Source organism: Hypanus sabinus, chromosome 17 (genome assembly GCF_030144855.1).
Source record: "Hypanus sabinus isolate sHypSab1 chromosome 17, sHypSab1.hap1, whole genome shotgun sequence".
NCBI lineage: Eukaryota > Metazoa > Chordata > Chondrichthyes > Myliobatiformes > Dasyatidae > Hypanus > Hypanus sabinus.
The window spans coordinates 85,788,384-85,802,720 of NC_082722.1; the positions used below are offsets into that span (position 1 = coordinate 85,788,384).

General features: G+C 45.2%; 1 protein-coding gene across 2 annotated transcripts in view; it reads right to left on the minus strand.

Moving 5' to 3' along the window:
- Nucleotides 1–14,337, minus strand: part of tat (tyrosine aminotransferase) — a 164,553-nt gene that overhangs the window by 125,917 nt on the left and 24,299 nt on the right. For both annotated transcript variants that reach the window (XM_059993396.1, XM_059993395.1), the window contains one exon: nucleotides 13,026–13,093. In XM_059993396.1, the coding sequence (XP_059849379.1) occupies nucleotides 13,026–13,093 (68 nt within the window). The remainder of the gene's footprint in view (nucleotides 1–13,025; nucleotides 13,094–14,337) is intronic.

The following is a 14,337-nucleotide window of genomic DNA, read 5'->3' on the forward strand; positions in this document are numbered from 1 at the left end:
GTCCAGCCCCAACAGCACAGGTGCGCACAGATTAGGCATGACCAGCAGCTCAAAGTTCCGATATTCTGTGCCTTGCACCACCAATGTCGCTACACAACCCGCCCGGATGTCTGTGGACTGCGACCCAGAAGCCAAATGGAACCTCCGACTGACCGGCCGCGTTGCAAGTCCGCAGTGTTGCACTGTGTCCGGGTGAATAAAACTCCCAGTGCTGCCCGTGTCAAACAGGCATCTAGTCCTGTGCCCCTCCACCCGGATGTCCATCATGGACCTTGCAAGCTGGTGTGGGGCGCTTTGGTCGAGGGTCACAGTGGCCAGAGACCCGGTCAGCATCGGAGGGCCGGGGGCGGGGCATGCTGACGTCGACAAAGATGGCCGCTCACATCCGGGGTACCCGGTCAGCATCGGAGGGTCGGGGGCGGGGAGTGCTGTCGTCGCCAAAGATGGCCGCTCACATCCGGGGTACCCGGTCAGCATCGGAGGGTCGGGGGCGGGGCGTGCTGACGTCGCCAAAGATGGCCGCCCACATCCGGGCATGCAAGATGGCGGCCCCCACGTTTCACCCGCAGCGCTGCACTCCGCTCGAGGTTGAGACTTACAGACCTTGGCGAAGTGGCCCCGCTTTCCGCAGCTGGAGCAGGTCGCTTCTCGCGCTGGACAGCGTTGTCGAGGATGTTTTTTATGGCCGCAGAAATAACAAAGCACAAGCTTCTGACGGGCCACAGCCGTGGTCAGGGTCAGGGAGCTCGTGGAATCGCGACTGGTGGCGGCGTTGGCGAATTCGCTCCTGGGAGCCGGCGGTGGCGGGGTCTGAGGCGTCCACGGAACCGGCGGGGAATCGCGCGACTGGACAGTGTCAGCATTATGCAAAGCAGCTTCTAGAGCGTTGGCTGTCTCTATCGCCGAGCTTAAGGTAAGGTCTGAGTTTTCCAGCAGCCGCTGGCGCATGTACACTGACCTCAGTCCCGTCACAAAGGCGTCTCGCACCAGCAGCTCCGCATGCTGTTCTGCCGTGAGCGTCTTGCAGTCGCAAGGTCGGACGAGTGTCTGTAGTGCTCGGAGAAACTCAGCGCACGATTCGCCAGGCCGCTGTTGCCGGGTAGCTAAACGATGTCTTGCGTAGACAGTGTTCACCGGCCGCAGGTACTGTCTTTTGAGGGCGTCCAGTGCTCCATCGTAGGTCGGCAGGTCCCGGATAATGGAGTAAACTTTGGGGGTGACCCTCGAGAGTAGAATTCTGTGCATAACGGCGGGTTCAGCTGCACGAACCTCCTCCAAGTACGATTGGAAGCATGCAAGCCAGTGTTCAAAAGCGAGAGCTGCGTCAGGGTCTTGAGGGTCCAAATCCAATCGGTCCAGACGCAAAACGGTTTCCATGTTTTAAAACTTCCAGTCAATAAAATTGATGCACCATCAATAACTCACTCTGAGACGTAAGGCGAGATATCGGCTTTTATTGACTGGAAGAAGGAACCAGGAGTGAGTGTCTATCATACAATGTCCTGGAGACTGAGGCCGAGCGTCAGGCCTCAGATCGCCTTTATACAGGGGCCTGTGGGAGGAGCCACAGGAGCAGTCAGCAGGGGCGTGTCCAGACAGGCACATAGTTCACCACAAAGTGTGAGGTGGTTCATTTTGGTAGGTCAAATATGATGGCAGAATATATCATTAATGGCAAGACTTTTGGAAGTGTGGAGGATCAGAGGGATCTTAGGGTCCGAGTCCATAGGCTGGCCCTGGACTTATTTCCACTTGGCATAATTTACTTATCATTTAATTATTTCTGGTTTTATTTTGTTATATTTCTACTCTATTCTTGGTTGGTGCAATTGTAACGAAACCCAATTTCCCTCGGGATTAATAAAGTATGTCTGTCTGTTTGAACCCTGTGGCACACCACTAGTCACTGACAGCCAACCAGAAAAGGACTCCTTTATTCCCACTCTTGTCAGTCAGCCAGTCTTCTATCCATGCTAGTACCTAACCTCTAATGCCATAGGCTTTTATCTTGTTAAGCAGCCTCATGTTTGGCACTTTGTCCGAGGCCTTTTGAAAATCCAAATAAACAATGGTTATGGTACATACCTGACCATACCAGCCTCTGGAGTTTAGATGCTCTTATTCCCCAGAGTATGGATAGCTGGTGTGGTCCCTTTAAAGATTCTTGTCTGCTCCACTATTTGGCAGCCATGTTTTGGGAGTAGAGGCTGGAGATTTGCTCTCATCCGGAAAAATTAATGAACACCACAAAGGAGGTGTCCATTATCCCACTGGAGCTAAGAGATCCTCAGACCATCTGATGAAGGTGCATCAAGGTAGTTGGTCAGGACCTGACTGCGCAATTGAGTTTCAGACTTTTGCCGAAGAGTGTGGCTGGAGCAGGGAGGCCTTGGCCACTCTGTACCGCCACACTCTCTGTGGCAAAATAAAGGGTGCCCTTGCTTTAGGAACGCCAGTAGAGGCTTTGATTGATCAATCCATCTGCCTCAATAATCACTTGGTGGATCTAAAATGGGACTATCACAAGAGGTCAAAGAAGACTAGCCCAAGTCAAGTCTCATTGTATAATATAGTTCCACTTCCCAACCTCAGACAATGACCAGCCCACCTCCTGCACAAGACCCTGTCAAGCCAATGCTAATCAGCTGCACAAGACTCTCCATCATCAGGAAACTGTTAAGATTGTCCAGTGTTGGGAGGACTGTGATGGTAATAGACATTACTCCCAACCCTACAGATTCTGGTGTCATGCTGAAGACAGACACCTCTTGGGAAAATAACTGGTGAAAGATGAATGCCTTTGTGGACTGTGGAGCAGCTGGTAATTTCCTGGACTTGGAGTCAGCTTGTTGGCTCAACATATCTCTGCAGGAGTTGAGTCAGCACATAATTGTGTCCTCTTGGGTCTGGGCAGGTCGTGCAACAGATATAGGTTTTGTAAATGGGGATAGGGGAACATGTAGCAAATATTTATTTTCTTATCATAGACTCTCCTCATGTACTCCTAAAGCTTGGGCACCCTTGGCTGTCCAAGTATAACTCTTCCATGAACTGGGGGGAAGAGAGAATCATCAAATGGTCAAGTCTTTGCAGGAAGGAATGTGTTTGGTTTGGTGTTCTAAACCCCAGACTTTCTTAAGACTAGCAGCTGACAAGGAGGAGGCTTTTGCTCAGGATAACCCAAAGACCCAGTCATGCCTCCAAGGACAGACAAGCTGGCTCCTGTCAACAGGACCATGTATGTCCTGACCCCTTCTCGTCAGAAGTGTGCTGGATCTGGAGTGAAAGACCCTGGTCAGGCCCTACTTGGAGTACAAGGATGTTGCCTGGATTGGGGAGCATGCATTATGAGAATAGGTTGAGTGAACTCAGCCTTTTTTTCCTTGGAGCGATGAAGGATGAGAGGTGACCTGATAGAGGTATATAAGATGTTGACAGGCATTGATCATGTGCATAGTCAGGGGCTTTTTCCCAGGGCTGAAATGGCTAGAATGAGAGGGCACAGTTTCAAGGTGCTTGTAAGTAAGTACAGAGCAGATATCAGTGGTAAGTTTTTTACACAGAGAGTGGTGAGTACGTGAAATGGGCTGCCGGCAACAGTGGTGAGGGCGGATATAATAGGGTCTTTTAAGAGACTCCTGGACAGCTATATGGAGCTCAGAAAAATAGAGGGCAATGGATAACCCTAGGTAATTTCTCAGGTAAGGACATGTTCTGCACAAATTTGTGGGCCAAAGGGCCTGTATTGTCCTGTAGGTTTTTTATGTTTCTATGTTTATAACCTGGAAAACATGAGGAGATTCCTACCATTTTGCCCCAAAGTAAGGTGATAGTACCTATTCATTGGGGAATCAACACGCTTGTACTCAAGGCCCAGGCACATGGGGAGATTACCAATGGTCCTCCAAATCGTCTTTTCGTTCCGTCAGGTCTAAGGTTCTTTAGTTGGGACATACATCTAGAATGATTGCTCACTTGAGAGTCACCAGAACCCTCAAGTTCATTAAGAGGAGATACTAGTGGCCTGCAATCATTAAAGAAGTCCAACAATGTATAACCATATAACCATATAACAATCACAGCACGGAAACAGGTCATCTTGGCCCTCCTAGTCCGTGCCGAACCCTTAATCTCACCTAGTCCCACCTACCCGCACTCAGCCCATAACCCTCCACTCCTTTCCTGTCCATATACCTATCCAATTTTACCTTAAATGACACAACTGAACTGGCCTCTACTACTTCTACAGGAAGCTCATTCCACACAGCTATCACTCTTTGAGTAAAGAAATACCCCCTCGTGTTTCCCTTAAACTTCTGCCCCCTAACTCTCAAATCATGTCCTCTAGTTTGAATCTCCCCTACTCTCAATGGAAACAGCCTGTTCACGTCAACTCTATCTATCCCTCTCAAAATTTTAAATACCTCGATCAAATCCCCCCTCAACCTTCTACGCTCCAATGAATAGAGCCCTAACTTGTTCAACCTTTCTCTGTAACTTAATTGCTGAAACCCAGGTAACATCCTAGTAAATCGTCTCTGCACTCTCTCTAATTTATTGATATCTTTCCTATAATTCGGTGACCAGAACTGCACACAATATTCCAAATTTGGCCTTACCAATGCCTTGTACAACTTTAGCATTACATCCCAACTTCTGTACTCAATGCTTTGATTTATAAAGGCCAGCGTTTCAAAAGCCCTCTTCACCACCCTATCTACATGAGACTCCACTTTCAGGGAACTATGCACTGTTATTCCTAGATCTCTCTGTTCCTCTGCATTCCTCAATGCCCTACCATTTACTCTGTATGTTCTATTTGGATTATTCCTGCCAAAATGTAGAACCTCACACTTCTCAGCATTAAACTCCATCTGCCAACGTTCAGCCCATTCTTCTAACCTGCATAAATCTCCCTGCAAGCTTTGAAAATCCACCTCATTATCCACAACACCTCCTACCTTAGTATCATCGGCATACTTACTAATCCAATTTACCACCCCATCATCCAGATCATTTATGTATATTACAAACAACATTGGGCCCAAAACAGATCCCTGAGGCACCCCGCTAGTCACCGGCCTCCATCCCAATAAACAATTACCCACCACTACTCTCTGGCATCTCCCATCTCGCCACTGTTGAATCCATTTTATTACTCCAGCATTAATACCTAACGACTGAACCTTCTTAACTAACCTTCCATGTGGAACTTTGTCAAAGGCTTTGCTGAAGCCTTATAGACTACATCCACTGCCTTACCCTCATCAACATTCCTCGTAACTTCTTCAAAAAATTCAATAATGTTTGTCAAACATGACCTTCCACGCACAAATCCATGCTGGCTACTTCTAATCAGATCCCGTCTATCCAGATAATTATAAATACTATCTCTAAGAATACTTTCCATTAATTTACCCACCACTGATGTCAAACTGACAGGTCTATAATTGCTAGGCTTCCTTCTAGAACCCTTTTTAAACAATGGAACCACATGAGCAATATGCCAATCCTCCGGCACAATCCCCGTTTCTAATGACATATTAAAGATCTCCGTCAGAGCTCCTGCTATTTCTACATGTAAGCATGCAAGGTGTATGACCAGAACAAGGAGCCCTGCACCCAACCTGGATGAGGAAGTGGAGTGGTGGGTTATTAAATCTGCTGCTGTCACAAAGGTTAGGGGTGTTGTGGATAGCGTGGAGGGTTGTCAGAAGTTACTGCAGGACATCAACAGGATGCAAAACTGGGCTGAGAAGAGGCAGATGGAGTTAAGTCCAGATAAGTGTGAGGTGGTTCATGTTGGTAGGTCAAATATGATGGCAGTTTATAGTATTAGTGGTAACACTCTTGGCAGTGTGGAGGATCAGAGGGATCTTGTGGTCCGAGTCCATAGGACACTCAAAGCTGCTGCGCAGGTTGACTCTGTGGTTAAAAAGGCATATGGTGCATTGGCCTTCATCAATCGTGGGATTGAGTTTAAGAGCCAAGAGGTAATTTTACAGCTATAAAGGACCCTGGTCAGGCCCTACTTGGAGTACTGTGCTCAGTTCTGGTTACCTCACTACAGGAATGATGTGGAAATTATAAAAAGGGTGCAGAGGAGATTTACAAGGACGTTGCCTGGATTGGGGAGCATGCCTTCTGAGAATAGGTTGAGTGAACTCAGCCTTTTCTGCTTGGACGACAGAGGCTGAGAGGTGACCTGATAGGGGTGTACAAGATGATGAGAGGCATTGCTTGTGTGGGTAGTCAGAGGCTTTTTCCTAGGGCTGAACTGGCTAGCACGAGAAGGCAGTTTTAAGGTGTTTAGAAGTAGGCACAGAGAAGATGTTAGGGGTAAGTTTTTTTGTGCACAGAGTGGTGAGTGTGTGGTATGGGCCGCCAGCGATGGTGGTAGAGGTGGATACGATAGGGTCTTTTAAGAGACTCCTGGACAGGTACGTGGAGCTTAGTAAAATAGAGGACTTTGGGTAACCCTAGGTAATTTCTAAGGTAAGGATATGTTTGGCACAGCTTTGTGGGCCGAAGGGCCTGTATTGTGTTGTAGGTTTTCTATGTTTCTATGTCACCTCAGCTGCAAATAAAAGGAGGGTAGCTTCAAGTGGAATGGCCATTGTTTGAGTGTGAGTGTTAAGGTTTTGGTTTAACAAGCTTCAGCATAAACAGGCAGAGGCACAGTTAAAAAGAGGCAAATCTTTTTCTTTTTTAGTATAGAGCAGTCAGGATGGAATGCTCCACCTGTCAGATGTGGGAATTTGGGATACCTTATAGTTCCCCTCATGACTACATCTGCGCGAAATGCACCCAACTTCAGCGCCTGATTGACTGGGTGAAGGAGTTGGAGCTGGAGTTGTAAGCACTCAGGATCATTCAGGAAGCCAAAGATACTATAGATGTATCACACCCAGAGTACAGGCTTCAGACAGTAGATGGGTGTCTATCAGGACAGGTAAGGGAATTAAGAAGTCATTGCAGGGTTCCTCTGTGGCCATTCCCCTCAACAAAAGTGTACCCTCGCATTATATGGTACCCCTTTGGATATTCCCAGGGGAGATAACCCATTAGATCACAGTAATAGCTGCCAGCTTGCTGGCACTATGGCTGGCTCTGAGGCTCAACAGGGAAGGTAATGTCAGGCAGTGCAGTACTTATTGGGGGTTCAATAATTAAGGGGACAGAGAGGAGATTCTATGGCCTTAAAAGAGACACCAGGATACTGTGATGCCTCTCGGTCCATGATGTATTGAGCAACTGCAGGATAGTCTCATGGAAGAAGGGGACAGCCAGAGGTCATGGTGCATGTTGGCATCAATGACATAAGCAGAAAAGGGGAAGAAGTCCTATGCAGTGAGTATATGGAGTTAGGAAAGGGGCTGAAGAGAAGGGCATCCAAGGTTGTAATCTCTAGATTACTCCCTGTGCCACAGGCCAGTGCAGGTAGGAATGAAGTAAAAAGCCTTGGAAAATAAGATTAAGGAAAACTCCAAACGTTCTACACTTGTGTGAAGAAAAGCAGGATGATGTTAGATTCTGGTGTTTAAATCTATTCTAATGAAACTTGGTTGAGAGAGGGGGAAAAAATGGGTGATCAATGTGCCAGCTTTTCGAAGTCAGGAAAGATAGAGGAGGAGGTAAAAGAGGGGCTGGAGTTGCATTACTAATCAGGGACAATTTCACGGCTGCACTTAGAGGAGACATAATACAGGGGTCAAACATTGAGCCCATTTGGATGAAATTCAGGAATCGGAAGGGTGCAATCACACTAATGGAAGTGAACTTGAATAGCTACTGGGACATCGAGGAACAAATAAGTAATCAGATTAAGGATAAGTGTAAAAATAACAGGGTCGTTGTCATGGAGGATTTCAACTTCACTAATATAAACTGGGACCTTCTTATGGTAAGAGGTTTAGATTGGGCAGAATATATTAAGTGTATCGAGGAAGGTTTCTTAAATCACTATGTGGATGATCCAACAAGAGAAGGTGCCATACTGGACCTGGTATTGGGTAATGAGCATGGGCAGGTGACTGACCTTTCAGCCTTTCAGTGGATGAACAGTTAGGAAACAGTGACCACAACTCCTTATCTTTCAGGATAGCTACAGATAAGGATAGGTATGATCGTTGTGGGAGTGTTTTAAATTGGAGTAGGACAAATTATGAAGGCATTAGGCAGGAACTAAGAAACGCTAATTGGGAACATCTTTTCTCTGGCAAGCACAGAGGAGTACAAAGAAGCCAGAAAAGAACTAAATATGGGAATTCGGAAAGACAGAAGCAGCCATGAATAAAACCTGACAAGTAGGATTAAGTTGAGTCCAAAGGCATTCTATACATACATTGAATAAAAGGATAACTAGGGAGAGGAGGGGACCACTTAAAGATAAAGCAGGTAACATTTGCTTGGATGCAGAGAAAATGAGTGAGGTACTTAAAGAGTACTTTGCTTCAGTATTTACCAAGGAAAAGACTGGAGGACCAGGAATTCAGTGCTGACTGTATAAATACATTAGGGCATTTAGATATCAAAGAGGAGGAAGTGTTGGGCCTCCAAAGGAGTATTAAGGATGTCCCCAGGGCCTGATAGGATTTACTCCAGATTATTGAAAGATGCAAGAGATCAGACTGCTGGGCCCTTGAACAATATCTTTATGTCCTCTCTGGCCACAGGCAAGGTCCCGGAGGACTGGCAAGTGGCTAATCTTGCACTTCTATATAAGAAGGGAACAAGGAAAAATCCTGGGGGAAAAAAAAGACCAGTGTATCTCATGTCAGTTGGAGAAATTGCTGGAGAAAATTCTTAGGGATAGGATAGGTTGGGGGTGTTGTGGACATTGTGGAGGGATGTCAGAGGTTACAGTGGGACATTGATAGGATGCAAAACTGGGCTGTGAAGTGACAGATACAGTTCAACCCAGATAAGTGTGAGATGGTTCATTTTGGTAGGTCAAATATGATGGCAGAATATAGTATTAATGGTAAGGCTCTTGGCAATGTGGCGGATCCAAGAGATCATGAGGTCCAAGTCCATAGGACACTCAAAGCAGCTGCACAGGTTGACTCTGTGGTTAAGAAGGCATACGGTACATTGGCCTTCATCAATTGTGGGATTGAGCTTAGGAGTTGAGAGGTAATGCTGCAGCTATATAGGACCCTGGTCAGACCCCACATGGAGTACTGTGCTGAGTTCTGGTCGCCTCATTACAGGAGGGATGTGGAAACCATAGAGAGTGCAGAGATTTACAAGGATGATGCCTGGATTGGGGAGAATGCCTTATGAGAATAGATTGAGTGAACTTGACCTTTTCTCCTTGGAGCAACATGGTATGAGAGGTGACCTGATAGAGATGTACAAGATGATGAGAGGCATTGATCGTGTGGATAGTCAGAGGCTTTTCCCCAGGGCTGAAATGGCTAGCACAAGAGGGCACAGTTTTAAGCTGCTTGGAAGTAGGTACAGGGGAGATATCAGGGGTAAGTTTTTTATGCAGAGAGTGGTAAGTGCGTGGAATGGGCTGCCAGCGACAGTGCTGGAGGTGGATACAATAGGGTCTTTTAGGAGACTCCTGGATAGTTACATGAAACTTAGAAAAATAGAGGGCTAGTAGGTTTCTAAGGTAAGGACGTGTTTGGCAAAGCTTTGTGGGCCGGAAGGCCTGTATTGTGCTGTAGGTTTTCTATGTTTCTATATATCAGTATTTGGAAACCTATTGCCTAATTAAGGAGGGCCGGCATAGCTTTGTGTATGGGATAGAGTAGGGTTCCCAGAACAGATCCCTGAGGCACGCCACTGGTGACCGACATCCATGCAGAATATGACCTGTCTACAACTACCCTTTGCCTTCTGTGGCCAAGCCAGTTCTGGATCCACAAAGCAATTTCCCCTTAGATCCTGTGCCTCCTTACTTTCTCAATAAGCCTTGCATGGGGTACCTTGTCAAATGCCTTGCTGAAATCCATATACATTACATCTACTGCTCTAATATCATCAATGTGTTAGTCACATCCTCAAAAAATTCAATCAGGCTCATAAGGCATGGCCTAGCTTTTTCATAAATCCTGCCTCTCAGGATCTTCTCCATCAACTTACCAACTACCTTGTAGTGCCTTACGGACTTGATTAAGTTTTTTGACAAGGTGGCAACAGAGACTGATGATGGTTGGGCAGAGGATGTTGTCTACATGGATTTTAGTGAGGCTTTTGACAAAGTCCCTCATGGGAGGCTAAGCAAGAAGATTAAGATGCACGGGATCAGTGGCGAATTGGCTATTTGGATTCAGAACTGGTTGCACATAAAAGACAGAGGGTAGTGGTTGAAGGGAGGTTATGTTGCAACTTTATAAAACTCTGGTTAGGTCACATCTGGAGTATTGCATACAGTTTTGGTCTCTCACAATAGTAGGAATTTTGAGGCTTTGGTAAAGGTTCAGAAGAGGTTCACTAGAACACTGCTTAGTTTAGAGGACATATGCTATCACGAGAGGTTGGATAAATCTGGGTTGTTTTCTGGAGTATCGGGCGCTGAGGGGAGATCTGATAGAGGTTTACAAGATTATGTGAGGCATAGATAGATGGACAAAGAGTATCTTGTTTCCCAGGGTCGAAATGTCTAATACCAGAAGGCATGCATTGACGGTGAGAGGGTAGGTTCAAGGGGGATGTGAGCAGTAAGTTTTTACTAAGTGAGTAGTAGATGCCTGGAATGTATTGCCTGATATGGTAGTAGAGGATGAAGGGATATTAACATGGCATAGGTAGGGTGGCTGACGATGTTTGGGTGTTTTTATGATTTGCTTTTTAGCTGGTTCAGCAAAACATTATGGATGAATTACCTGTTCCTGTGCTGTACTCTTCGATGTCATGTTAACAACTCTGTTACTTTTACACCTTTCCAAAATCTGCCTCCTGATCCGCTCTTCAATGTCCCTAAGCTATTGGGAGGAGGGGTCTACAGAATAATATAGAATAATTGCTCCCACCCTGTTTCTGACTTTCCCCCACGCTGACTCAGTAGACGATCCCTCTACAAAATCCTCCCTTTCTGACCCTGTGATACTTTCCCTGATTAGCAATGCCACTCCCCACCTCTTTTATGTCTCTCATTGTCCCTTTTGAAATATCAAAACCCATTATAGAGACTTGATTGTCAAAAGGCCACACCATAGTAGCTCCATGTACGGATCCATATCCTAAGTTCATCATCTCTTTTCCTGATACTTCTTGCATTAGACACATTTCAGACCAGTGCTTATATTTCTTCACAGTCTCTCTGTATATGCTGCATTTATCTTTACACTAGTAGCTCTATCTTTTGACCTATCACCATAAGACCATAATATATAGGAGTATATTAGGCCATTTGGCCCACTAAGTCTGCACCACCATTTCATCATGGCTGATCCATTTCCCTCTCAGCCCCAATCTTTTGCCTTCTCCCCACATCCCTTCATACCTTGACTAATCAAGAATCTATCAACCCCTGCCTTAAAGATACCTAATGGCTTGACCTCCACAGCCACCTGTGGCAACAAATTCCACATATTCACCACTCTCTGACTAAAGAAATTCCTCCTCATCTCTGTTCTAAAAGGATGCCTTGCTATTCTCAGGCTGTGTCCTCTAGTCTTAGACTCCCCCTCAATGGGAAATGTTCTTTCCACATCCAATCCATCGAGGACTTTCAACATTCAATAGGTTTCAATTAGGTATCCCCTCATTCTTCTGAAATCCAGTGAGTACAGGCTCAGAGCCATCAAATGCTCCTCATATGACAAGCCTTTCAATCCCAAAATTATTTTTGTGAACCTCCTTTGATTCCTTTCAAATGTCAGCACATCCTTTCTTAGATAAGGGGCCAAAAACAACTCACAATACTCCAAGTGATGCCTCATCGGTACTTTATAAAGTCTCAACATTACATCCTTGCTTTTATGTTCTAATCCTCTCAAAATGAATGATAACATGGCATTTTCCTTTCTCACTACCTACTCAACATACAAATTAACCATGAGGACTCCCAAGACCCTTTGCACCTCAGGTTTTTGAACTTTCTCTCCATTTAGAAAATGGTCCATGCTTTTATTTCTTCTACCAAAGTGCACGATCATACTTCCTGACACTGTACTCCACCTGCCACTTTTTTGCCTATTCTTCTAAACTGTCTAAGTTCTTCTATCGCCTCTCTGCTCCTCTATCTATCTTTGTATTGTCCACAAACCTGGCCACAAAGCCATCAAGTCCGTCATTCAAATTATTGGCATATAACATAAAAAGGAGCAGTCCCAACACAGACCCCTGTAAAGCATCACTAATCACAGACCGCCAAACATAAAAGTTTCTTTTATTCCCATTCAATGCCTCTTGCTAATCAGCCAATACTCTAGTACTCTACTTTCCATACCCCCAGGCAACCCAGTTTAAGCTCTCCCCAGCATTTATTGCCAATTTATAATTATCTTTGATAACTGTCTGGCTTGTGAAGTCATCCTAGGGTCAAAGCCATTAGTGAAGCTGGACTCAGTTAGATCAGACTGGGTAAGGGTTGAAAGATTCCTCACTTGAAAGAAGGGGATAAACCAAATGGGTCTTTATGACAATCTGGTAGATTTTGTTGTCAGCATTACTAATGGCCTGGTTAATTCCAAATGATTAATGTTACAGACTAAATATGAATTTATATTTTACAAGTGCAGTGGTTCAATATGAACTCAGGTCTATGCCTCTAGATTAGTCATCTATTAACTGATACACTGTCAGTTAACCACTCCATGCCTTTCCAGAAACCATCACTCTGTTTGCAATCTTCTCAACGTCCACACTGCACATGTAGTCAAAGGGTCCCCTAATTAGTCCCCTAATGACAAGATTCCCTCAACTCTCTCCCTCCCTATCACCTTGTTTTCCACTCTCAGACATCTTACTCTGCCCTCCAATCCCCCACAGTCTCAATAGCGTATTTTCCCATAATCCCCATCACTCTGCTGTTCCCTATCAACAATGTAAATGCTTCCAGTCATTACCTTTGCCGTCAATGGTGACTCAGGACAGCTGTAGAAATTAGCCACTGCATCCCTGCTACTTTGATAACCTAGACAAAAAGCAGAAGAAATGAGCCTGGATGCACTTTAAATTCTTATTCATTTTGCACAAGTAAACAGTGAGTAGCAGGAACATAAGAAAATAGAATAAGGATTTCTTCTCCTCCTTCTGCTTGGGAAACCTGAGTTGGTGTACTATCAGTACTCTTTTAAATTACGGCTAATGGGATAGTAAAGAAGACATGTGGCATACATGCCTTTATTAGTCAAGACATTGAGTTTGAGTTGGGATATCACATTGCAGTTTTATAAAAACTGCAGTTTTATAAGTCACATTTGGAGTGTTCATTTCTGTTCACTCCATTATAGAAAGCACATGGGAGCTTTACAGAGGATGCAAAAGAGGTTTAACAGGATGCTGCTTGGTTTAGAGGGCATGTGTTAGGATGAGAGATTGGACAAACTTGGGTAGTTTTCTCCAGAGCGGGGAGGCTGAGGGCAGACCTGATGGAACTGTATAAGATTATGAGAGCACAGACAGAAGAGACAGACAATAGAGGATGTGCATTTAAGGTGGGTGGGGGGGAGTTCAAGGCAAATTTTTTTTTATACAGACTGGTGGGTGCCTGGAATGTACTGCCAGGGATGGTAGTGGAGGCAAATACCATGGAGGCATTGAAGAGGCTCTTATGTAGCCACATGAATATGCAAAGAATGAAGAGAATGAAGACGTGTTACCAGGGGGATTAGTTTAGTTCGGTGTTTAATTCTGCACAATATGATAGGCAAAAGGTCCCGTCCTGTGGTGTCAGCTGAGAAGATCATCAGGGTCTCTCTTCCTGTCATCACGGTCATTTACACTACACGCTGCATCCGCAAAGCAAACAGCATTATGAAGGACCCCACGCACCCCTCATACAAACTCTTCTCCCCCTGCTGTCTGGGAAAAAGCACCAAAGCATCCAGGCTCTCATGACCAGACTATGTAACAGTTTCTTCCCTCAAGCTATCAGACTCCTCAATACCCAGAGCCTGGACTGACACCAACTTACTGCCCTATTGTCCTGTTTATTATTTATTGTAATGCCTGCACTGTTTTGTGCACTTTATGCAGTCCTGGGTAGGTCTGTAGTCTAGTGTAGTTGTTTTCTCTCTCTCTCTGTTGTTTTTTACATAGTTCAGTCTAGTTTTTGTACTGTGTCATGTAACACCATGGTCCTGAAAAACATTGTCTCATTTTTACTATGTACTGTACATAGCAGTTATGGTTGAAATGACAATGAAAGTGACTTGA